Here is a 25,035-nt window from a genome sequence, read left to right on the forward strand (position 1 = left end):
ACCGTGCAGCGAGGCACCGTGCAGCGAGGTACCGTGCAGCGAGGCACCGTGCAGCGAGGAACCGTGCAGCGGGGCACCGTGCAGCGAGGCACCGTGCAGCGGGGTACCGTGCAACGAGGCACCGTGCAGCGAGGTACCGTGCAGCGGGGTACCGGGCAGCGGTGTACCGTGCAGCGAGTCACCCGTGCAGCGAGGCACCGTGCAGTGAGGAACCGTGCAGCAGGGTACCGTGCAGCGAGGCACCGTGCAGCGAGGCACCGTGCAGCAGGGTACCGTGCAGCGAGGCACCGTGCAGCGAGGAACCGTGCAGCGGGGCACCGCGCAGCAGGGCACCGTGCAGTGAGGCACCGTGCAGCGAGGAACCGTGCAGCGGGGCACCGTGCAGCCGGGCACCGTGCAGCGAGGCACCGTGCAGCAGGGCACCGTGCAGCGAGGCACCGTGCAGCGAGGCACCGTGCAGCGGGGCACCGTGCAGCGGGGCACCGTGCAGCGAGGCACCGTGCAGCGGGGCACCGTGCAGCGAGGAACCGTGCAGCGAGGCACCGTGCAGCGGGGCACCGTGCAGCGGGGCACCGTGCAGCGGGGCACCGTGCAGCGGGGCACCGTGCAGCGAGGCACCGTGCAGCGAGGCACCGTGCAGCGAGGCACCGTGCAGCGGGGTACCGTGCAGCGAGGTACCGTGCAGCGAGGCACCGTGCAGCGGGGCACCGTGCAGCAAGGAACCGTGCAGCGGGGCACCGTGCAGCGAGGCACCGTGCAGCGAGGCACCGTGCAGCGGGTCACCGTGCAGCGGGGCACCGTGCAGCGAGGCACCGTGCAGCGGGGCACCGTGCAGCGAGGCACCGTGCAGCGAGGCACCGTGCAGCGGGGCACCGTGCAGCGAGGCACCGTGCAGCGGGGTACCGTGCAGCGGGGCACCGTGCAGCGAGGAACCGGGCAGCGAGGCACCGTGCAGCGGGGCACCGTGCAGCGAGGCACCGTGCAGTGGGGTACCGTGCAGCGGGGCACCGTGCAGCGAGGAACCGTGCAGCGGGGCACCGTGCAACGAGGCACCGTGCAGCGAGGTACCGTGCAGCGAGGAACCGTGCAGCGGAGTACCGTGCAGCGAGGTACCGTGCAGCGGGGTACCGTGCAGCGAGGAACCGTGCAGCGGGGCAACCGTGGCAGCGAGGCACCGTGCAGCGAGGCACCCGGGCAGCGAGGCACCCGGGCAGCAGGGCACCGTGCAGCGAGGCACCCGGGCAGCAGGGCACCGTGCAGCAGGGCACCGTGCAGCGGGGCACTGTGCAGCGGGGCACCGTGCAGCGGGGCACCGTGCAGCGAGGCACCATGCAGCGGGGCACCGTGCAGCGAGGCACCGTGCAGCGAGGCACCGTGCAGCGAGGTACCCGTGCAGCGAGGCACCGTGCAGCGAGGAACCGTGCAGCGGGGCACCGTGCAGCGAGGCACCGTGCAGCGGGGTACCGTGCAACGAGGCACCGTGCAGCGAGGTACCGTGCAGCGGGGTACCGGGCAGCGGGGTACCGTGCAGCGAGTCACCCGTGCAGCGAGGCACCGTGCAGTGAGGAACCGTGCAGCAGGGTACCGTGCAGCGAGGCACCGTGCAGCGAGGCACCGTGCAGCAGGGTACCGTGCAGCGAGGCACCGTGCAGCGAGGAACCGTGCAGCGGGGCACCGCGCAGCAGGGCACCGTGCAGTGAGGCACCGTGCAGCGAGGAACCGTGCAGCGGGGCACCGTGCAGGCCGGGCACCGTGCAGCGAGGCACCGTGCAGCAGGGCACCGTGCAGCGAGGCACCGTGCAGCGAGGCACCGTGCAGCGGGGCACCGTGCAGCGGGGCACCGTGCAGCGAGGCACCGTGCAGCGGGGCACCGTGCAGCGAGGAACCGTGCAGCGAGGCACCGTGCAGCGGGGCACCGTGCAGCGGGGCACCGTGCAGCGGGGCACCGTGCAGCGAGGCACCGTGCAGCGAGGCACCGTGCAGCGAGGCACCGTGCAGCGGGGTACCGTGCAGCGAGGTACCGTGCAGCGAGGCACCGTGCAGCGGGGCACCGTGCAGCAAGGAACCGTGCAGCGGGGCACCGTGCAGCGAGGCACCGTGCAGCGAGGCACCGTGCAGCGGGTCACCGTGCAGCGGGGCACCGTGCAGCGAGGCACCGTGCAGCGGGGCACCGTGCAGCGAGGCACCGTGCAGCGAGGCACCGTGCAGCGGGGCACCGTGCAGCGAGGCACCGTGCAGCGGGGCACCGTGCAGCGGGGCACCGTGCAGCGAGGAACCGTGCAGCGAGGCACCGTGCAGCGGGGCACCGTGCAGCGAGGCACCGTGCAGTGGGGTACCGTGCAGCGGGGCACCGTGCAGCGAGGAAACCGTGCAGCGGGGCACCGTGCAACGAGGCACCGTGCAGCGAGGTACCGTGCAGCGAGGAACCGTGCAGCGGAGTACCGTGCAGCGAGGTACCGTGCAGCGGGGTACCGTGCAGCAAGGAACCGTGCAGCGGGGCACCGTGCAGCGAGGCACCGTGCAGCGAGGCACCCGGGCAGCGAGGCACCCGGGCAGCAGGGCACCGTGCAGCGAGGCACCCGGGCAGCAGGGCACCGTGCAGCAGGGCACCGTGCAGCGGGGCACTGTGCAGCGGGGCACCGTGCAGCGGGGCACCGTGCAGCGGGGTACCGTGCAGCGAGGCACCATGCAGCGGGGCACCGTGCAGCGAGGCACCGTGCAGCGAGGCACCGTGCAGCGAGGTACCGTGCAGCGAGGCACCGTGCAGCGAGGAACCGTGCAGCGGGGCACCGTGCAGCGAGGCACCGTGCAGCGGGGTACCGTGCACCGAGGTACCGTGCAGCGAGGTACCGTGCAGCGGGGTACCGTGCAGCGGGGTACCGTGCAGCGGGGAACCGTGCAGCGGGGCACCGTGCAGCGAGGTACCGTGCAGCGAGGCACCGTGCAGCGAGGTACCGTGCAGCGAGGCACCGTGCAGCGGGGTACCGTGCAGCGGGGTACCGTGCAGCGAGGTACCGTGCAGCGGGGCACCGTGCAGCGAGGCACCGTGCAGCGAGGTACCGTGCAGCGAGGTACCGTGCAGCGGGGCACCGTGCAGCGAGGCACCGTGCAGCGAGGCACCGTGCAGCGGGGTACCGTGCAGCGGGGTACCGTGCAGCAAGGCACCGTGCAGCGGGGCACCGTGCAGCGAGGCACCGTGCAGCGAGGCACCGTGCAGCGAGGCACCGTGCAGCGAGGCACCGTGCAGCGGGTCACCGTGCAGCGGGGCACCGTGCAGCGAGGCACCGTGCAGCGGGGCACCATGCAGCGAGGCACCGTGCAGCGAGGCACCGTGCAGCGGGGCACCGTGCAGCGAGGCACCGTGCAGCGGGGTACCGTGCAGCGGGGCACCGTGCAGCGAGGAACCGTGCAGCGAGGCACCGTGCAGCGGGGCACCGTGCAGCGAGGCACCGTGCAGTGGGGTACCGTGCAGCGGGGTACCGTGCAGCGAGGAACCGTGCAGCGGGGCACCGTGCAACGAGGCACCGTGCAGCGAGGTACCGTGCAGCGAGGAACCGTGCAGCGGAGTACCGTGCAGCGAGGTACCGTGCAGCGGGGTACCGTGCAGCGAGGAACCGTGCAGCGAGGCACCCGGGCAGCGAGGCACCCGGGCAGCAGGGCACCGTGCAGCGAGGCACCCGGGCAGCAGGGCACCGTGCAGCAGGGCACCGTGCAGCGGGGCACTGTGCAGCGGGGCACCGTGCAGCGGGGCACCGTGCAGCGGGGTACCGTGCAGCGAGGCACCATGCAGCGGGGCACCGTGCAGCGAGGCACCGTGCAGCGAGGCACCGTGCAGCGAGGTACCGTGCAGCGAGGCACCGTGCAGCGGGGCACCGTGCAGCGAGGCACCGTGCAGCGGGGTACCGTGCAACGAGGCACCGTGCAGCGAGGTACCGTGCAGCGGGGTACCGTGCAGCGGGGTACCGTGCAGCGGGGAACCGTGCAGCGGGGCACCGTGCAGCGAGGTACCGTGCAGCGGGGCACCGTGCAGCGAGGTACCGTGCAGCGAGGCACCGTGCAGCGAGGTACCGTGCAGCGAGGCACCGTGCAGCGGGGTACCGTGCAGCGGGGTACCGTGCAGCGAGGAACCGTGCAGCGGGGCACCGTGCAGCGAGGCACCGTGCAGCGAGGTACCGTGCAGCGAGGTACCGTGCAGCGGGGCACCGTGCAGCGAGGCACCGTGCAGCGAGGCACCGTGCAGCGGGGTACCGTGCAGCGGGGTACCGTGCAGCGAGGCACCGTGCAGCGAGGAACCGTGCGGCGGGGCACCGTGCAGCGAGGCACCGTGCAGCGGGGCACCGTGCAGCGGGGTACCGTGCAGCGAGGCACCGTGCAGCGGGGCACCGTGCAGCGGGGCACCGTGCAGCGGGTCACCGTGCAGTGAGGCACCGTGCAGCGAGGTACCGTGCAGCGAGGTACCGTGCAGCGGGGCACCGTGCAGCGAGGCACCGTGCAGCGAGGCACCGTGCAGCGAGGCACCGTGCAGCGAGGCACCGTGCAGCGGGACACCGTTCAGCGAGGCACCGTGCAGCGGGGCACCGTGCAGCGGGGCACCGTGCAGCGAGGCGCCGTGCAGCGGGGCACCGTGCAGCGGGGTACCGTGCAGCGAGGAACCGTGCAGCGGGGCACCGTGCAGCGAGGAACCGTGCAGCGGGGCACCGTGCAGCAAGGAACCGTGCAGCGGGGCACCGTGCAGCGAGGAACCGTGCAGCGAGGCACCGTGCAGCGGGGCACCGTGCAGCGGGGCACCGTGCAGTGAGGCACCGTGCAACACGGTAATCCATCTGGCTGAACGGAAGATTCAGAATCCTGGTTCAGAAGTATCTGGTGCGCGCATGGCAGGGTCTAGGCAGGTTACAAACGTTTCAGTAGCCGGGGGGGGGGGGGGGGGGGGGGGGGGGGGTGGAGAAGACGAGGAAGCTGACTGGGCGGAGGAGAAACCATGAGGAGGGGGTGGCGGCGGTTTCAGTGTAAATTGGGACAAACCCAGCCACGTGGAAAGTAATAATAATAATCTTTATTATCGTCACAAGTAGGCTTACATTAACACTGCAGTGAAGTTACTGTGAAAAGCCCCTAGTCGCCACATTCCGGCGCCAGTTCAGGTACACTGAGGGAGAATTCAAAATGTCCAATTCACCTAACAGCACATCTTTCGGGACTTGTGGGAGGAAACCGGAGCACCCGGAGGGAAAGCCACACAGACACGGGGAGAACGTGCAGACTCCGCGCAGACCTTGATCCAAGCCGGGAATCGAACCCGGGACCCTGGCGCTGTGAAGCAACCGTACTAACCACTGTGCTACCGTGCCGTCCACAGTGATGGAAGCCTCCCATTGGAGTAAAGCACTGGGCCTTGATTAACGGAGAGCTGTGAAAGGAGGAAACCACAGGAGATTAACTTGATAGGAACTTATCGAACTGAAGCAGCTGCAATTCAATAGGTTCTCCCCACTTGCAGCCGGGGACCGCAACCTCTGGGGGCATGGTTGGTGCTCAGACAGTGCTTCACTGCGGAAATAACTTGCGTGCATTCAGCCTCCTGTACTCACTGCCAGCACCTTCTCCATCACAACCTCTTACCTGAAAGGGTCTCCGACCGGACTCATGCACAGCACAACGTGAAGATTGCTGCGGACTCTTTCCATCAGAAAATTGAAGATACTCTCATTTGTTTCAGGAATAGATTCCTCCTTTGCAGCATCTAACAACGAGGTTTTAATCTGCGAATGGAGAAGATGGTCAACTGTGGCATCGATTCCCCGCCCTGCTCAGCGTCTCCCTGGTTGGGGCAAACTGTGAGCCAAAGCTACACCTCAGTGGCCTGATGACACCGAGCTGGCGGATTGCACATTGCTCCTGCCAATATTCCTGGGGAGGAAGCATTTTACATTGTTCCCCACACTGACTGGTTGCTGAAAGATTGGGATTAACACAATGGACTGCCGCAGTTTGTTAAAACTATCGACACAAGGAAACTCACTTGGCTACCAAGCTGAAAACCTAAACCAGGCGCAGGCAGGAACTGCTCGGGGGACATTACGAAGGAGTGCTGCACTGTCAGAGGGTCAGTACTGAGGGAGCTCCGCACTGTCAGAGGGTCAGTACTGAGGGAGTGCTGCACTGTCAGAGGGTCAGTACTGAGGAGTGCCGCACTGTCAGAGGGTCAGTACTGAGCGGTGCCGCACTGTCAGAGGGTCAGTACTGAGGGGAGCGCCGCACTGTCAGAGGGTCAGTACTGAGGGAGTGCCGCACTGTCAGAGGGTCAGTACTGAGGGAGTGCCCCACTGTCAAAGGGTCAGAACTGAGGGAGTGCCGCACTGTCAGAGGGTCAGTGCTGAGGGAATGCCGCACTGTCAGAGGGTCAGTACTGAGGAGTGCCGCACTGTAGAGGGGTCAGTACTGAGGGAAGTACCGCACTGTCAGAGTCGAGTGCGTTTGGGTGTGTATGAGAGTGAGTATAACTGCAATCAGGATTTAATCTGATTAACTGTGGTGTAACACAAATGGCCTACCAAATACGCACCTCTTCAAACTCGTCTGTTTTGAACAGATTTGGTACTTCGCCGGAGCTCAGTATGTTATAATATCTTCCAGGAAGGCCTCGTCCACCAACTGGGTGTCGGGTAAACAGGAACATTGTTGGGTTTTCGCACTCGGCCTCGCGATAGATTTTTTTTCAGGTCTAAAATATACAGTTTGAGTTTAGTCAACAGAAAATTAATCTTTTTCAAGAAGCTTTATTCTCCTCAGTTCTTACTTGCTTCCCCGAGCTAGGATGTGGCGGCGCTATTACTGCCTCGGCCGATGGACCATTCACCGTCTCGCTCAATGGACCATCTACTGCCTTGGCCGATGGACCATTCATCGTCTCACTCACTGGGCCATTCTACTGTCGCGCCCAATGGACCGTCTACACCCTCGCCCAATGGACCGTCTACTCCCTCGCCCAATGGATCATCTGTCGCCTGGCCAATGGATCATCTCTCGCCTCGCCCAATGGATCATCTGTCGCCTTGCCCAATGGATCATCTCTCGCCTCGCCCAAGGATCATCTGTTGCCTTGCCCAATGGATCATCTCTCGCCTCGCCAAATGGACCATCTACTCCCTCGCCCAATGGACCATCTACTCCCTCACCAATGGATCATCTACTCCCTCGCCCAATGGATCATCTGTCGCCCTTGCCCAATGGACCATCTACTCCCTCGCCCAATGGACCATCTACTCCCTCGCTCAAGGACCATCTACTCCCTCGCCCAATGGACCATCTACTCCCTCGCCCAATGACCATCTACTGTCTCGCCCAATGGACCATCTACTCCCTCGCCAATGGCACCATCTACTCCCTTCGCCCAATGGACCATCTACTCCCTCGCCAATGGACCATCTACTCCCTCTGCCCAATGGACCATCTACTCCCTCGCCCAATGGACCATCTACTCCCTCGCCCAATGGACCATCTACTCCCTCGCCCAATGGATACTCTCTGTCTCGCCCCAATGGACCGTCTACGTCTCGCCCAATCGACCAGCTACACCCGCGCCCCAATGGACACTACTGTCTCGTTCAATGGACCATCTACTGTCTCGCTAAATGGACCATCTACGGTCTCGTTCAATGGACCATCTACTCCCTCGCCCAATGGATCATCTACTCCCCGCCAAGGATCATCTCTGTCTCGCCCCAATCGCCCAGCTACACTCGCGCCAATGGACCATCTACTGTTTCGCTAAATGGACCATCTACTGTCTCGCTAAATGGACCATCTACTGTCTCGGTAAATGGACCATCTACTGTCTCGGTAAATGGACCATCTACTGTCTCGTTCAATGGACCGTCTACTGTCTCGTTCAATGGACCATCTACTGTCTCGCCCAATGGACCATCTACTGTCTCGTTCAATGGACCGTCTACTGTCTCGGTAAATGGACCATCTACTGTCTCGCTAAATGGACCATCTACTGTCTCATTCAATGGACCATCTACTGCCTCACCCAATGGGCCATCTACTGTCTCATTCAATGGACCGTCTACTGCATCACCCAATGGACCATCTACTGTCTCGTTCAATGGGCCATCTACTGCGCATGTTGAGGTGTGTCTGATCCACGTGGTTCACTAGCATTTGTCTGCTCCATTAAGCCAAGGACTCTGGGGGAAGCTACGACAGGCACTTTCAAAAGTGAAATAATAGGCTGAATTAAGATTCACTGTCTGAGAACAGGAAGGAGATTAATTAGACCACAAGACAGAGGAGCAGAAATAGGCCACTCAGCTTATCATGCATGCTCCACCATTTAATAATCCTCAACTCCACTTCCCCACCTTATCCCCATAACCCTCCATCCCTCCCTGATTAAAAATCTGTCTCTCAGCCTTAACGGCCTCTACAGCTCTCTGCGGGAAGGAATTCCACAGATTCACTGCCCTCTGAGAGAGGAAATTCCTCCTCATCTCTGTCTGAAATGGGCGACCCCTCCTCACTCTGAGATTCTGCCCTCTGGTCCCAGACTCTCCCACAAGAGGAAACATCCTCTCAGCATCGACCCTGTCAAACCCCCTGAGAATCTGAGATGTCTCAATAAGGTTGCCTCTCATTCTTCTAAACTCCAGTGAGGACAGGCCCAACCTACTCAACCTCTCCTCATGAGAAAATCCCTCCCTACCCGGGATCAGCCCAGTGAACCTTCTCTGTGCTGCCTCCAATGCCGAGATATCTATCCTTAGATAAGGACCAGAATGGTTCGCAGTATTCCGCTGTGGTTTAACCAGTGCCTTGTATAGTTTTAGCTGAACTTCCCTATTCTATATTCCATTCCTTCTGAAATAAAGACCAATATTCCATCAGCCTCCCCAATTACCCACTGAACTTGCAGGCTAGCGTTTTGTGATTTATTCACGAGGACCCCCAGATTCCTCTGTGCTGCAGCTTTCTGCAATCTCTCCATTTAAATATTCAGCTCCTTTATTTTTTTACCAAAGTGGATAACTTCACATTTTCCCACGTTATATTCCATCTGCCAAGTATTTGCTCATTCACCTAGCCTGTCTATATCCCTCTGTAGACTTTTAGTGTCATCCTCTCCACTTGCCTTCCCACCTATTGCTGTGTCATCCACAAACTTGGCAATGCTGCATTCACTTCCCTCGTCCAGATCATAATCTAGATTATGAATAATTGTGATCCCAGCATGGATCCCTGCGGCACTCCACTAGTTACAGGTTGCCATCCTGAAAATGCCCCTTTTATCCGCACTCTCTGTTGTCTATCAGTTAGCCGATCCTCTACCCGTGCTAGCCACAACATAGAACATTACAGCGCAGTACAGGCCCTTCGGCCCTCGATGTTGCGCTGACCTGTGAAACCCCTCTGAAGCCCATCTACACTATTCCCTTATCGTCCATATGCCTATCCAATGACCATTTGAATGCATTTAGTGTTGGTGAGTCCACTATTGTTGCAGGCAGGGCATTCCACGCCCCTACTACTCTCTGAGTAAAGAACCTACCTCTGACATCTGTCCTATATCTATCTCCCTCAATTTAAAGCTATGTACGCTCGTGCTAGACATCACCATTCAAGGAAAAGGCTCTCAATGTCCACCCTATCTAATCCTCGATCATCTTGTATGCCTCAATTAAGTCTCTTAACCTTCTTCTCTCTAACAAAAACAGCCTCAAGTCCCTCAGCCTTTCCTCATAAGATTTTCCCTCCATACAGGCAACATCCAGGTAAATCTCCTCTGTATCCTTTCCAATGCTACCAATCCTTCCAATAATGCGGCGACCAGAACTGCACGCAATACTCCAAATGCAGCCTCACCAGAGTTTTGTACAGCTGCAACATGACCTCATGGCTCCGAAACTCAATTCCTCTACCAATAAAAGCTAACACACCGTATGCCTTCTTAACAACCCTCTCAACCTGGGTGGCAACTTTCAGGGATCTATGGACATGGACACCGAGATCTCTCTGCTCGTTCACACTACCAAGAATCTTACCATTAGCCCAGTACTCTGTCTTCCTGTTATTCCTTCCAAAATGAATCACCTCACACTTTTCTGCATTATCTCCATTTGCCACCTGTCAGCCCAGCTCTGCAGCTTATCTATGTCCCTCTGTAACTTGTCCTTCTGCACTGTCCACAACTCCACCGACTTTAGTGTCATCTGCAAATTTACTCACCCATCCTTCTACGTCCTCCTCCAGGTCATTTATAAAAATGACAAACAGCAACGGCCCCAAAACAGATCCTTGTGGTACACCACTAGTAACTGGACTCCAGTCTGAACATTTCCCATCAACCACCACCCTTTGTCTTCCAGCTAGCCAATTTCGGATCCAAACTGCTAAATCACCCTGAATCCCATGCCTTCGTATTTTCTGCAATAGCCTACCGCGGGAAACCTTATCAAACGCTTTACTGAAATCCATATACACCACATCAACTGCTTTACCCTCATCCACCTGTTTGGTCACCGTCTCAAAGAACTCAATAAGGTTTGTGAGGCACGACCTACCCTTCACAAAACCGTGTTGACTATCTCTAATCAAATTATTCCTTTCCAGATGATATACATCCTATCTCTTAAAACCTTTCCAATACTTTGCCCACAACAGAAGTAAGACTCATCATGGGCTCTTATTTATAGTACTTATCGACCTCTTATTGGAATAATATTTTGAAACAACACCTAGACTAAGACATACCTCTCTAAACTCCATCTTGCGGTAGGCTTGGTAATTTCGATTTGGAAGGTGTTGTAGTCAGAGATGAAGGCGGACAGCTGAGATAAGCTCTGTCGTCCACTGCCCCCTATCCCAACCAACAGCATGTTCCCACGAGGCTGACTGATCACACGGACAATCCTTGTCACTGAGGAAGAAAAAGTGAAGAACACAAACTGAAGCAGGCTGCCTGGAGTTGGACAGGGAGGTACCGGCCCACCCTGTCTGGGCACTGTGTGGCAATTCTGATCTCCTAACTCAAGGCCAACATAAGCCAGAGACTGTTACAGCCAATCTATCCATTAGGTGCCAGAGAGTTTAGCGAGAGAGGCTTTAAGGATGGAATAAACCAGTGCTTCCCAAACTGCAAACCAATTTTAACACCTTAGACACACCCAGCTGAGTGCGGGAGTTGCTTCAGCTCCTGAAGGTGGCTAGCTCCTGAGCAGCGATAGATGTTCACTGTGGTGTGCCATGGGAGTATCCCTATAAGAAATGTTTTTGTCTTATCAAATGGCTTCAGTGATGTCATTGTGTGGGCGGAGCACAGGGGGAAAGAACATTTTTTTCTCTCCCTGCAATTTAAACGCTGCTTCCAGACTGCTTGATAACTTGAAAAGAAATAACTGTTTTCCAGAAGAAATTCAAACTTGCTGTCCTGGAAAGGAGACAAGAGCATCCGTACCAGGTCTTGAAAAGGGGTTTCTGGTTTATGGGATCTTGTTATTAGATTGGAACAGCTAAAGGGGGAATTTATTACGGGTTATACATAGAGTACTGTAGCTCTGCGGGGTATTTATGTTGATAAAATGCTTACTCTGTGTTTATAAGAATGTTAACTAAATTCATAGAATAAAGCTTGTTTTTATTTAAAGGTGCTGAAGGCCTCTGTTGAATAACACCTGAAAGTCAGGCCCTTGTGCTCATCGCAACTAAAATCAATAAACAGTTGTTGGTCAGGTGAACTCCATGATGTACTTTGGAGTTTTCCAAACCCTGGCCCATAACAGGTGGGAATGTTTAAACTACAGGGGTTTTAAAAATCCTTTTCACAGTTTTTTTTTCGGCGGCAATTGGGTCGCAAAGATCTGTCCGCTTGGCCGCCGAAAAAAAGCCATTAGAAACCAAAGCGTGAGGATTTAAAAGGGGCCTCACTGCTGCTAGCGTCCAGTCTAAGCAGCCAGGGCTGGCTTGGAGCTCGCAACCCCCAAATCTTGTCTAGCGGCCTCCCCACACTGTCTGGGAATGTCTGGGATAAACCAACAAAGTAGGATATGCCCTGAGTGCTCCAGCCCAGGCTGACCCACACCCAGCCCACCCCCAAAGCCACATCCACCCTCCCCAAGGTCACCTCCTGCAGCAATGCCTAGTCTCAAACTATGCCACAATTGTGCCACGGTGTTAAAACTACAACAACGGGCCCTTGACTTCACAAAACGTTGGCAGTAAGTAAGGAAGCTTTTCCCACAAAAGGACTAAACAGATGTGGAACTGGTTCCTGAAACAGACTCTACCGATAACCTCTCACAGGGAGCTGGAGATCTTTTTTGCGCAAGGTCGTGAGCACAATTCTTCGAATTTCATTAGCCATGAAACAAAGAAGGCAAGTAGGACTAATTGGTGGAAAAGAAATGGCCTTTCCCTGCCCCTCATGAACCTGTGAATACTGAATAACAACATGTAAAGTAACGTGAGGCATTGGAGTGATTGTACACCAGTTACCGTGCTCGATTGCGTCTTTGAACAGGACGAGGCTCATCGACACCACCCCAGGGGTAGCGTTATACTCCGACAGCTGGTGCTCCATGTACGTTTTTAGGGCCTTGAAGTTTGTTAGGTCTTCATACACGTCTCCTCGTATGAAGTCACCTAGCAGAATAAAAAAGAGAGACAGACCCCCCAACCAGTTAAACCAGGTCTGACTTGCAGGAGAGCTGCCTGCAGATAGAGAGGGCCGGGGATGAGGAGAGGAGGCGGTGTGCTTTCGTTAGGCATGGGAGGGGGAGACGCGCACCTGTACCGGGAGCTAAGTAAATACAAGAAGCTTTCCCCGCAGGTTGAAGGCAATTCCAAGGCCAGAGACCACAGCCTCAGACCAAACCAATGATGCCATGAAGCCTCAAGCAGGAGTTCGGCCCATTACCTGTCAAGGGGGCAGGCTTATCTTCCACTTTGGGTCCGGGTGAAGGACACTTGTTTTCTTCCCTGTACTAATCTGGCCGGTGGCCAGACGTTTTGCCCGTCACATCAAGGCTACACGGGTCAGTTAACCCCCAGATTTATCAGCCAATGATTGTGGCAGCATTACCATCAGAGTCACCGTTTAAATTATTCACACATCATGGCTGGTCTTCGAGAATGAGTCCATCTAACCCCAGGTGATGCTTTGGCGCCCTTGTGAAGTAGGAGTTATATTTATTTGTCCCCTTATGGGCGAAACGACATATAACACAACTGGTGATGAAATGGCGGAAAAGGTAGTCAGCCCGAGCTCGTCAACAAGAAGTTAACATTTTCAAGTCCGTCTGACTCCTCTTCGGAGTTGGACGGACATGTTTGCCTCTCCCCCTGGATGCTGCTGGACCTGCTGAGTCCATCCAGCATTTTCCCTTCTCATTTCAGGTCTCAGCTTCCGCAGTAATTTTCTTTTATATCAGTATTAGATCCTAGGCTGGATTCACCATTTTTGCGGCTAAGTGCCGATGCCGGCGTGGGAACAGTGCCAATTTACGACTCCGAAGTCGGCGCCGAACCGTCACCGATCCTGCGACAGATGAGGGGCTAGCGGCTGTGCCGAGTAAAGCTCCCACGATATAAACGGCTGGAGAATGGCCGGGTCCGTGGCCACACATGCGCACAGCGTCGACCTTCAGCGGTTGCACCGTAAAACATGGCGTCGGCTGTGAGCGGACCCAACCTGCCAAATAGTGCCCCCCTGCCCCGCCTTGCGGAAGGCCCCCTCCCCCAGCCTGCCAGAAGCATGGCTCCCTGCAGTCTGCAGCCGCCACACCGCGTTCCCGACCGTGGAGACCACGTGTGAACCAAGCGGTTGGGAACCCGGCCAATCGGGGGAGGGCTTTCAGGTGACGCGCGCACGCTGTCTCAACGCCGCAATTACGCCATTCTGGAGGGGGCGGAGGATAGAAAACCGGCATCAAACCAGCGCCGCCCCTGATTTGGGCGCCAGAGCGAACGCCGAATCCCGCCCCATGTCTTCTTTGGGATTAGCTCAGCAGTGAATTTAAAAGGGACAGGCTGAGTTAAGCACGGATCTGCCAAAGCCACCTACACATCCCAAGCAATGGCACGGCACGTCAACCTGCCGCATTTCAAATCACAAGCAGGGGAGAATTGCACGGAATTGCTGAGACACGCACCTAGGCGTTCTTTATTTGTCTCTATTTGTTTGTTTTTTTCAAAATGTTGTACATCCATTCTTACCAAAGATAGGTGACTGCTTATTTGGGCAGAGGTTGTGGAAGGTCATGTCCATGAAAATGCCTAGTTTCTCATTCAGTAGCACCACAAACGTCTCCATGTCTTTATGATCCACAAAGCGGTCGGAAAACACCCTGCGTCAAGGAGACAGGAAGGTTAGCTCTGCAATCGCTCAGTTCAGCTGGAGTTATGGCACAGTGGTTTTCTGACCCAGAGGGCGGGACTAACGATCGGGGGGACGCAACGTCGAGGGTAGGGGGGGATTCAAATCATCGCCGTTCAGTGTAACTGGAATAAAAGGCCGCGTTAGCAACGGTGATCAGGAAAAACTATCAGGACTGCCGTAAAACACTTCTGTCGATGCGGAGACAGAGTGCTGGGAAAAACCAACAGGTCTGGCAGCATCTGTGGAGACAGGAAAAACAGAGTCAATGGTTCGAGTCCGCGTGGCGCTTTTCTCAGCTCTGGAGAAGAATTTGAAACGGACTCGAAGCGTTAACTCTGTTTTCTCTCTCTCTCTCTGTGCACGGGTGATGCCAGACCTGCTGAGTTCTCCCAGCATTTTCTATCTTTGCTTCAGATTCCAGTAACCGCGGCAGTCCGCTTTCATGGTAACAGTTCCTTCATGTTATTTGGGAAATTGTCCTTATCCAGTCTGGGCTATCCGTAACTTCACATCCATGGGGAGGTGAAATAAATGCTGCTCCTGCCAGCGAATATAGACATAGAATTTACAGTGCAGAAGGAGGCTATTTGGCCCATCCAGTCTGCACCAGCCCTTGGAAAGAACACCCTACCTAAGCCCACACCTCCACCCTATCCCCGTAACCCAGTAATCCAACCTAACCCTTTTGGATACTAAGGGCAATTTATCATGGCCAATCCACCTAACCTGCACATCTTTGGACTGTGGGAGGAAACCGGAGCACCCGGAGGAATCCACGCAGACACGGGGGACGTGCAGACTCCGCACAGACAGTGACCCAAGCCGGGAATCGAACCTGGGATCCTGGAGCTGTGAAGCAACAGTGCTGACCACTGTGCTGCCGTGCTGCCCAATGCTCAGAAGGATTTTTTAATCAAAGATTTCAAAGGGCGGCGAGATGCCGTGGCATAAAGACTGAGCGGCCAGGGACACGCCTGATCCGTGAAAGCAGCCAGGGTCTCGCCATTTGAGGGGGAAAGAGGTCAGCTTCCCACTCCTGATGGTGATCCAGCGAGGGACAGGATGTGCTGCCCCCTCTCCCTGAACCCGAAACACAGCTCGACACTCGACGCTTTGTGGGTGAAGAACTAGCACTTTGGTATTGGAGGGGCCAGGGCATCAAAAACCAGCAAAGATTTGGTGGCGAATAGTGGAGGGAGGTACCTGAAACACTCGTGGACCCACAGCCGTGAGATACTTATTTTGGTGTCGTGGTAGTCCTTGTGCACGCGAAGCATCCCCTGGAAGATCTGCAAAACAACCAGAACAGCAGCAGAATTAAACACCGGCGTGGGGGAGGTTAAGGGGGAGCGCAGAGGGGAGTGAGACGAATTGGAAGAGGCACAACGAGCCTCCCTGCGGTTTGATTCCAGCATTTCTACCAGAAGAGGAATCTGCTAGATTAGAAACAAAAGAGAGACGGCTGGTTGGTGTATCAGGAAGTGGGGAATCGGAGAAGCAGGTAGCACAGAAAGTGAGAGAAGAAGAGAGATAATATAAGAGAGAGACGATGAAAGAGGTGGAGGACGTAATAGAAGAGACGCACAGGCAGAAAAGTGGGAGATGGGAGAGACAAGAGCGAGGCGGGTACCTTGGAGATATCCCGGAGATTGAAGAGATAGTGGATCTTGGTGGGTGTAGGCAGGAATTTCTGAACCACTCCGTTGTAGAGTTCGATGGTGGCGTCTGTAATGACGTTGCCAATTGGCTTCATCTGCTCATCAAAGTCCTGTAATTTCTGGTTGATCAGAGTGCTGAAAATACGCTTGATCTGGGAAGTCTATAGAGAGAAAGGTTCCTATGTCAATCTGCCCGAGAAGGTAAAGACACAAAGCAAGTTAACAAAAACATCAGGAGAGGGAAATACCTGTAAACACGTGTATGTGAATGCAGGAACGCAACAGGAGATTAATTGTCCGACGGGGAGCTTTTAGTTGACTTCAACAAAATTTTACTCCTATTTTCTTGAAGAAACTGCAAAGGGAGAGGATGAGGGAGTCCCTACAGAAATGATCGATCCAAATTTCCAAAAAGCTTTTGATACAGTCGACAGACTCAAAGCCTTGCGATGTTTCTGTAGCAATCTGCTGAGCTGGCCGCAGCTCGAGGGTGGGAAATGGCTGGAGGTTAATTGGAAATCACACGGCACACACACATTGGGACCCACACAAACACGGGGAGAATGTGCAAACTCACACGGAGAGTGACCCAGGGCCGGGATCGAACTGGGTCCTCGGTCCCGTGAGGCAGCAGTGCTAACCACTGAGCCACTGTGCCGCCCCAATGGGTCACTACACTTCAAAGAAGTGTAGACTTAACAATATTATTCTTTATTATTGTCACAAGTAGGCTTCCATTAACTCTGCAATGAAGTTACTATGAACAGCCCCTAGTCGCCACATTCCGGCCCCTGTTCGGGTCACAGAGGGAGAATTCAGAATGTTCAAATTATCTAACAGCACGTCTTTCGGGACTTGTGGGAGGAAACCGGAGCACCCGGAGGAAATCAGCGCAGACACAGGAGAACGTGCAGACTCCACACAGACAGTGACACAAGCCGAGAATCGAACCCGGGACCCTGGCGCCGTGAAGCAACCGTGTTAACCACTGTGCTACTGTGCCGGGGGTAATCTGTGAAGGGAGGTGTATATATTGCGATACATAAACTGGATGGGCCACCGGACCTTCACCCATTTGGTTATTGTTTGTGATTAGATGTACTGAAGGTTTTATGCTGATTGTAATCGTACTCCGCCCTCCTCACCCCTTACCGCAGGAAAGGTCATGTTGATCAGATTAAACCTGCTTTGAAGGCGGGCCGAGATGACAGTCCGGCCCCCTCCAGGCGGGCCCATTGCACCCATTAGAAACATGTCCTGCAGGATAAACATTGACAGGTTGTAAAATATATCATTTTGTGCAAAATGTTCAGCAATTTCTGATGTTTTTATAGTTTTCTATCACCATGAAATGGTTTGAACAATTAGTTACTTTCTGAAGGTACACATATGGTGTTCCTGGCCAGTATATCGCTGATTGGTTAATTTCCCCGTCAGACTCCTCGGTAGCACATGCTGCTGTGAGTGACTCCGCTTCATTTCACACATTTTCATTGTGTAACTATCAGAACCTCACAGTAATTCCCTGGAGAAATCACACTGCTTTTACTGGAGACATTCAATCTGGTTCTATCATGTTTGCTGCAGATTGTAGGGACTCTTTTTAAATAGTCCCCATCGACAGCTTGCTGCAGCACACTTTTTGCTGCAAAATCCTGCCCTGCCTCGAGACAATACCAAATGCAGTAACACACAGAACTCAGGGAGTGCCGCACTGTCAGAGGGTCAGTACTGAGGGGTGCCGCACTGTCAGAGGGTCAGTACTGAGGGATGCCGCACTGTCAGAGGGTCAGTACTGAGGGAGTGCCGCACTGTCAGAGGGTCAGTACTGAGGGAGTGCCGCACTGTCAGAGGGTCAGTACTGAGGGAGTGCCGCACTGTCAGAGGGTCAGTACTGAGGGAGTGCTGCGCTGTCAGAGGGTCAGTGCTGAGGGAGTGCGGCACTGTCAGAGGGTCAGTACTGAGGGAGTGCCGCACTGTCAGAGGGTCAGTACTGAGGGAGTGCCGCACTGTCAGAGGGTCAGTACTGAGGGAATGCTGCGCTGTCAGAGGGTCAGTGCTGAGGGAGTGCTGCACTGTCAGAGGGTCAGTACTGAGGGAGTGCCGCACTGTCAGAGGGTCAGTACTGAGGGAGTGCCGCACGTCAAGGGTCAGTACTGAGGGAGTGTCGCACTGTCAGAGGGTCAGTACTGAGGGAGTGCCGCACTGTCAGAGGGTCAGTACTGAGGGAATGCTGCGCTGTCAGAGGGTCATGCTGAGGGAGTGCCGCACTGTCAGACGGTCAGTACTGAGGGAGTGTCGCACTGTCAGAGGGTCAGTACTGAGGGAGTGCCGCACTGTCAGAGGGTCAGTACTGAGGGAGTGTCGCACTGTCAGAGGGTCAGTACTGAGGGAGTGCCGCACTGTCAGAGGGTCAGTGCTGAGGGAGTGCCGCACTGTCAGAGGGTCAGTACTGAGGGAGTGCCGCACTGTCAGAGGGTCAGTACTGAGGGAGCGCTGCACTGTCAGAGGGTCAGAACTGAGGGAGTGCCGCACTGTCAGAGGGTCAGTACTGAGGGAGTGCTGCACTGTCAGAGGGTCAGTACTGAGGGAGTGCCGCACTGTCAGAGGGTCAGTACTGAGGGAGCGCTGCACTGTCAGAGGGTCAGTACTGAGGGAGTACCGCACTGTCAGAGGGTCTGTACTGAGGGTACCACACTGTCAGAGGGTCAGTACTGAGGGAGAGCCGCACTGTCAGAGGGTCCGTACTGAGGGAGCGCCGCACTGTCAGAGGGTCAGTACTGAGGGAGTGCCGCACTGTCAGAGGGTCAGTACTGAGGGAGTGCCGCAATGTCAGAGGGTCAGTACTGAGGGAGTGCCGCACTGTCAGAGGGTCAGTACTGAGGGAGTGCCGCACTGTCAGAGGGTTAGTACTGAGGGAGTGCCGCACTGTCAGAGGGTCAGTGCTGAGGGAGTGCCGCACTGTCAGAGGGTCAGTACTGAGGGAGTGCCGCACTGTCAGAGGGTCAGTACTGAGGGAGTGCCACACTGTCAGAGGGTCAGTACTGAGGGAGTGCTGCACTGTCAGAGGGTCAGTACTGAGTGAGTGCCGCACTGTCAGAGGGTCAGTACTGAGGGAGTGCCGCACTGTCAGAGTGTCAGTACTGAGGGAGTGCCGCACTGTCAGAGGGTTAGTACTGAGGGTGCTGCACTGTCAGAGGGTCAGTACTGAGGGAGTGCCGCACTGTCAGAGGGTCAGTACTGAGGGACTGCTGCACTGTCAGAGGGTCAGTACTGAGGGACTGCTGCACTGTCAGAGGGTCAGTACTGAGGGAGTGCCCCACTGTCAGAGGGTCAGTACTGAGGGAGTGCTGCACTGTCAGAGGGTCAGTACTGAGGAAGTGCCGCACTGTCAGAGGGTCAGTACTGAGGGAGTGCCGCACTGTCAGAGGGTCAGTACTGAGGGAGTGCCGCACTGTCAGAGGGTCAGTACTAAGGTAGAGCCGCACTGTCAGAGAGGGTCAGTACTGAGGGAGTGCCGCACTGTCAGAGGGTCAGTACTGAGGGAGTGCTGCACTGTCAGAGGGTCAGTACTGAGGGAGTGCTGCACTGTCAGAGGGTCAGTACCGAGGGAGTCGTACTGTCAGAGGGTCAGTACTGAGGGAGTGCCGCACAGTCAGAGGGTCAGTACTGAGGGAGTGCCGCACTGTCAGAGGGTCAGTACTGAGGGAGCGCTGCACTGTCAGAGGGTCAGTACTGAGGGAGTACCGCACTGTCAGAGGGTCTGTACTGAGGGAGTACCACACTGTCAGAGGGTCAGTACTGAGGGAGAGCCGCACTGTCAGAGGGTCCGTACTGAGGGAGCGCCGCACTGTCAGAGGGTCAGTACTGAGGGAGTGCCGCATTGTCAGACGGTCAGTACTGAGGGAGTGCCGCAATGTCAGAGGGTCAGTACTGAGGGAGTGCCGCACTGTCAGAGGGTCAGTACTGAGGGAGTGCCGCACTGTCAGAGGGTTACTGAGGGAGTGCCGCACTGTCAGAGGGTCAGTGCTGAGGGATGCCGCACTGTCAGAGGGTCAGTACTGAGGGTGCCGCACTGTCAGAGGGTCAGTACTGAGGGAGTGCCGCACTGTCAGAGGGTCAGTACTGAGGGAGTGCCACACTGTCAGAGGGTCAGTACTGAGGGAGTGCTGCACTGTCAGAGGGTCAGTACTGAGTGAGTGCCGCACTGTCAGAGGGTCAGTACTGAGGGAGTGCCACACTGTCAGAGTGTCAGTACTGAGGGAGTGCCGCACTGTCAGAGGGTCAGTACTGAGGGAGTGCTGCACTGTCGGAGGGTCAGTACTGAGGGACTGCTGCACTGTCAGAGGTCAGTACTGAGGGAGTGCCCCACTGTCAGAGGGTCAGTACTGAGGGAGTGCTGCACTGTCAGAGGGTCAGTACTGAGGAAGTGCCGCACTGTCAGAGGGTCAGTACTGAGGGAGTGCCGCACTGTCAGAGGGTCAGTACTGAGGGAGTGCCGCACTGTCAGAGGGTCAGTACTGAGGGAGTGCCGCACTGTCAGAGGGTCAGTACTGAGGGAGTGCCGCACTGTCAGAGGGTCAGTACTGAGGGAGTGCCGCACTGTCAGAGGGTCAGTACTGAGGGAGTGCCACACTGTCAGAGGGTCAGTACTGAGGGAGTGCTGCACTGTCAGAGGGTCAGTACTGAGTGAGTGCCGCACTGTCAGAGGGTCAGTACTGAGGGAGTGCCACACTGTCAGAGTGTCAGTACTGAGGGAGTGCCGCACTGTCAGAGGGTCAGTGCTGAGGGACCGCTGCACTGTCAGAGGGTCAGTACTGAGGGACTGCTGCACTGTCAGAGGGTCAGTACTGAGGGAGTGCCCCACTGTCAGAGGGTCAGTACTGAGGGAGTGCTGCACTGTCAGAGGGTCAGTACTGAGGGAGTGCCGCACTGTCAGAGGGTCAGTACTGAGGGAGTGCCGCACTGTCAGAGGGTCAGTACTGTGGGAGTGCCGCACTGTCAGAGGGTCAGTACCGAGGGAGTGCTGCACTGTCAGAGGGTCAGTACTGAGGGAGTGCTGCACTGTCAGAGGGTCAGTACCGAGGGAGTCGTACTGTCAGAGGGTCAGTACTGAGGGAGTGCCGCACAGCATCAGAGGGTCAGTACTGAGGGAATGCCGCACTGTCAGGGTCAGTACCGAGGAGTGCTGCACTGTCAGAGGGTCAGTACTGAGGGAGTGCTGCACTGTCAGAGGGTCAGTACCGAGGGAGTCGTACTGTCAGAGGGTCAGTACTGAGGGAGTGCCGCACAGTCAGAGGGTCAGTACTGAGGGAGTGCTGCACTGTCAGAGGGTCAGTACTGAGGGAGTGCTGCACTGTCAGAGGGTCAGTACTGAGGGAGTGCTGCACTGTCAGACAGGTAGGAAAAATAGGGGTTTGTATCTTAGAGGGGATCACCGCTCGTTAAGCCCGTTAAGATGGAACACCCCATTCCTTCCCACCATCTGAAAAACTTGTGTGAAACATTGGGTTGCCCAATCTCGCCTGACTGCCAACGCCGCTGTGTTTCATTATGTTTGCCGCCTCGTATCCGGGTAAATTGGCTCAGTATCAAGTCGGATTGACCCTTGATATTTTTTTCGGTTAAATTCATATACGGCCAACCGGCCACCCACAGATTATGGGGGTGCAGCCAGGAGCTGGGCAGAACGGTGTGTCCCACCCCCCCCCCCATCTCCCCTCCCCCCACCATCCCCCTCCGACCCTCCCCCCAATCCCCCGCCAATCCCGAAGCACGCCCACCGGGGGCATGGAAATCGCAGCCCCATCCATGTGACTCGGTTGCTGGGAAGTCCCTCGAGGCACCCTGCGGGATCCCACGGCTGCCCTTACCTTGATGTGCTTCACGGTCTGTTTGAGGCGGTCGTACCAGAAGCCGTAATCCACCCACAGACGCATGAGCTCCAGCGACGGCTGCGATCCAAAGGTATCTTTGGCCGGCATGTTCATGTCGTCCATGAAGGTTATGAGCTTCTTGCCGCCGACGGGAACGTACACCCCTTTGGTCCTTTTCTCCACGCGACTCTCGATGACATCCTGGACGTTTTGGAGGTGGTCTGCGAGGCGGCGGGGTGGGGGGGGGGGGGGGCGGGGATTGCAGGAGAGAAGAAGTGAGAAACCAGATAAGTGGTGTGAAGTCATGTTTTGTTTCTGGGCTTTGGGCTTGTGAGGAATGTTAATTTCAGAGAACAGAAACACGTTCCCCATTTCAATCGGTCATCATCAGTGTCAAGGAATCCTGTTGTACACACTGTCATGTGACTGTCCCTTTGAGAAAGGATTTTGACTTGTCACATGGCTTCAGTGTGGGTGGAGCTGGGCTGTGGCTCTGTGAGCTTTTTTTTGCTTCTGCTTTCACATTTGGCTGCTTTACGCTCAGACAGAGAAGTCCTTGGCTCGTCTATGTACTTTCATTTTTAAGAGTTGTTTCCAAGGAAAAACCCAATGATTATAGCTACCTGCTCTTTTGGTAACTTAAAAGATACAGTTTGCTTTCCGGAAGGGTTTAAACCTGCTGGTGCGATGGGGCCAGAACCTCAGGAAAGCCAGTGTTATTCAAGTGAGAATGTAGAGTGCTGAGCCATGCCCTTAAAAAGGGGTTTTTGGTTAATGGAATTTTGTTTTTGAATTGGAACAGTTAAGGGGAATTCATTAAGGGTTATATATAGATTACTGCAGCTGTGTGGGGTCTTTATGTTTGTAATTGTTAAAAATTCTTGCTGCTTGTTTATGTATAAATGTTAACTAAGTTCTTAAAAAAGCTTATTTTGATAAAATGGCCGAGGAAGACTGTTGAATCCACCTCAAGTGAAGGTTCTTGTGCTCACCCTTGCCAAATCCAACATAAAGGTTATAGGTCAGGTGAACTCCATAAATACTTTGGAGTTTTCAAACCTTGGCCCATAACATAACACACACACACACACACCCCCCTTCTCTCACCCCGTGGAATGCACCCCACTCCCCTACGGCAGGGGCATCTGCAGGAGCGGACGATTCCGAGTTCCAGCCACATCGATACCTAGGGGATCGCAATCAGACAGATTCTGTCACCTCCCTCCCTCCCAGCTTTGTCCGGGTGATCGCCCAGGAGAGGCAGGAAAATAAACATCCAGAGAGAAACCCAAGGCCAGCAAAGTGAAATAAAATTAATCTCCTGCGATCGCGAGCAGTAACGCGGCCCCTTCCTCCAGAAGCTGCGCAGACCCAAACTGTAAAAGCAGCCGTAGTGTTGACTTCAGGTTTACTCCCGCTCCCCGTGCGACCTTTCCAACCGGCCAGCAGCGACTAACTCACAACTGAAGCTGAACGCGGCTGCGGGCTCCTGTGGTGGACTCGCTCCATAGTTGGAACTAGGTGGTACGAACTCATTTATCCAAGGATCTTTCCTTCCAATCGGAAGAAGAGAATCCATCTCTCGCTGGCCCAGGTAAAATACACGGAGAATGTGTAGCATTGGGCCGCAATTCCTCATTTCATTTTTGTTCACAGTGTTAGGCCAGTATTTATTGTCCATCCCGAATTGCCCCCAGAGGAGGTGGTGGATGAGCTGCCTTCTTGAACCTTCTTGTGTAAGGGGGAGCAATCAAGCGGGGCTGCTTTGTCCTGGATGGTGTTGAGCTTCCTGAGTGTTGTTGGAGCTGCGCTCATCCAGGCAAGTGGAATCGCAGAGATTCCCACCAATGGGGAGGCAATGGCGTAGCAGTATTGTCACTGGACTAGTAATCCAGAGATCCAGAGTAATGCTCTGGGGACCCAGGTTCAATTCCTGCCAGGGCAAATGGAATTTGAATTCATATATCTGGAATTAAAAACCTAATGATGACCATGAAACCATTGTCGATTGTTGTAAAAGCCCATCTGGGTCACTCATGTCCTTTAGGGAAGGAAATCTGTCGCCCTTACCCGGTCTGGCCTACATGTGAATCCAGACCCACAAATACCTCCTCAAGGGCAATTAGGGATGGGCGAGAGATGCTGGCCCAGCCTGTGATGCCCACATCACGGGCGGGATTCTCCGACCCCACGCAGGGTCGGAGAATTGGCGGGAAGCGGCGTTATTTCCGCTCCCGCAGGTCTCCTAATTCTCCCGCCGGTAAAAAACCGGCGTTGTGCAAATCCCGCCGGCAGCCTGTGAAAACAGCTGGCGCCGGCGGGATTTCATTTTTTTTTAACCTACCTGAAATCTCCGGCCCGGATGGGCCGAAGTCCCGCCGCTGGGAGGCCTTCTCCCGCCGCCGAGGTGTACACCACCTCGGAAACGGCGGACTCAGCGGCGCGAGCGGGCCCCCGGGGTCCTGGGGGGGCGGGGGGCGATCGGACCCGGGGGGTGCCCCCACGGAGGCCTGGCCCGCGATCGGGGCCCCCCGCTCACTCCGCGGGCAGTGCCGTGGGGCACTCTTTCTCCTTCCGCGCCGCCACGGCCTCCGCCATGGCGGACGCGGAGGAGAACCCCGCATCGCGCATGCGCCGGCAGTGAGGTCAGCGGCCAGCTGCCGCTGACGTCACTGCCGGCGCATGCGCCGACCGCCGAAAGCCTTTCGGCCAGCCCCGCTTCCGACTGCGCCGGGTGTTTGCGCCAGTCTACCGGTGCAAACTGCTCCGCGCGGGGCTGGCCCCCAAAGGTGGGGAGAATTCCCCACCTTTGGAGGAGGCGCGACCCCTGAGTGGTTGGCGCCACTCCCCTACGCCGGCACCCTCCGTCACGCCGGGTAGGGGAGAATCCCGCCCCACGTGAATAAATTAAAAAATATATATATATCACACTCCGAACTTGTGCCTAGCAGCTGGCGGACAGTGAGTCAGGTGGTGAGTTACTCTCTGCACAATGCCCATCGCTGACCTGAACTCCATAATCATGAAACAGTGTAGCACAGAAAGAGGCCATTCGGCCCATTTTGAAGACCAATCTGGTTCGTCCCACTAGGTCGGGACCTGACCAAATTGGGGTCCACCCAGCAGT

General features: G+C 56.2%; 1 protein-coding gene across 1 annotated transcript in view; it reads right to left on the reverse strand.

Moving 5' to 3' along the window:
• Positions 1 to 25,035, reverse strand: part of dnah2 (dynein, axonemal, heavy chain 2) — a 239,036-nt gene that overhangs the window by 91,793 nt on the left and 122,208 nt on the right. Inside the window, 13 exon segments of the mRNA XM_038786796.1 lie at positions 5,623 to 5,762; positions 6,566 to 6,624; positions 6,627 to 6,663; positions 6,665 to 6,724; positions 10,753 to 10,778; positions 10,781 to 10,918; positions 12,493 to 12,639; positions 14,212 to 14,342; positions 15,578 to 15,663; positions 16,005 to 16,193; positions 17,185 to 17,289; positions 21,906 to 22,120; positions 22,123 to 22,129. Coding sequence (XP_038642724.1) covers positions 5,623 to 5,762; positions 6,566 to 6,624; positions 6,627 to 6,663; positions 6,665 to 6,724; positions 10,753 to 10,778; positions 10,781 to 10,918; positions 12,493 to 12,639; positions 14,212 to 14,342; positions 15,578 to 15,663; positions 16,005 to 16,193; positions 17,185 to 17,289; positions 21,906 to 22,120; positions 22,123 to 22,129 — 1,340 coding nt within the window.

Source organism: Scyliorhinus canicula, chromosome 29, assembly GCF_902713615.1.
Source record: "Scyliorhinus canicula chromosome 29, sScyCan1.1, whole genome shotgun sequence".
Classification (NCBI taxonomy): domain Eukaryota; kingdom Metazoa; phylum Chordata; class Chondrichthyes; order Carcharhiniformes; family Scyliorhinidae; genus Scyliorhinus; species Scyliorhinus canicula.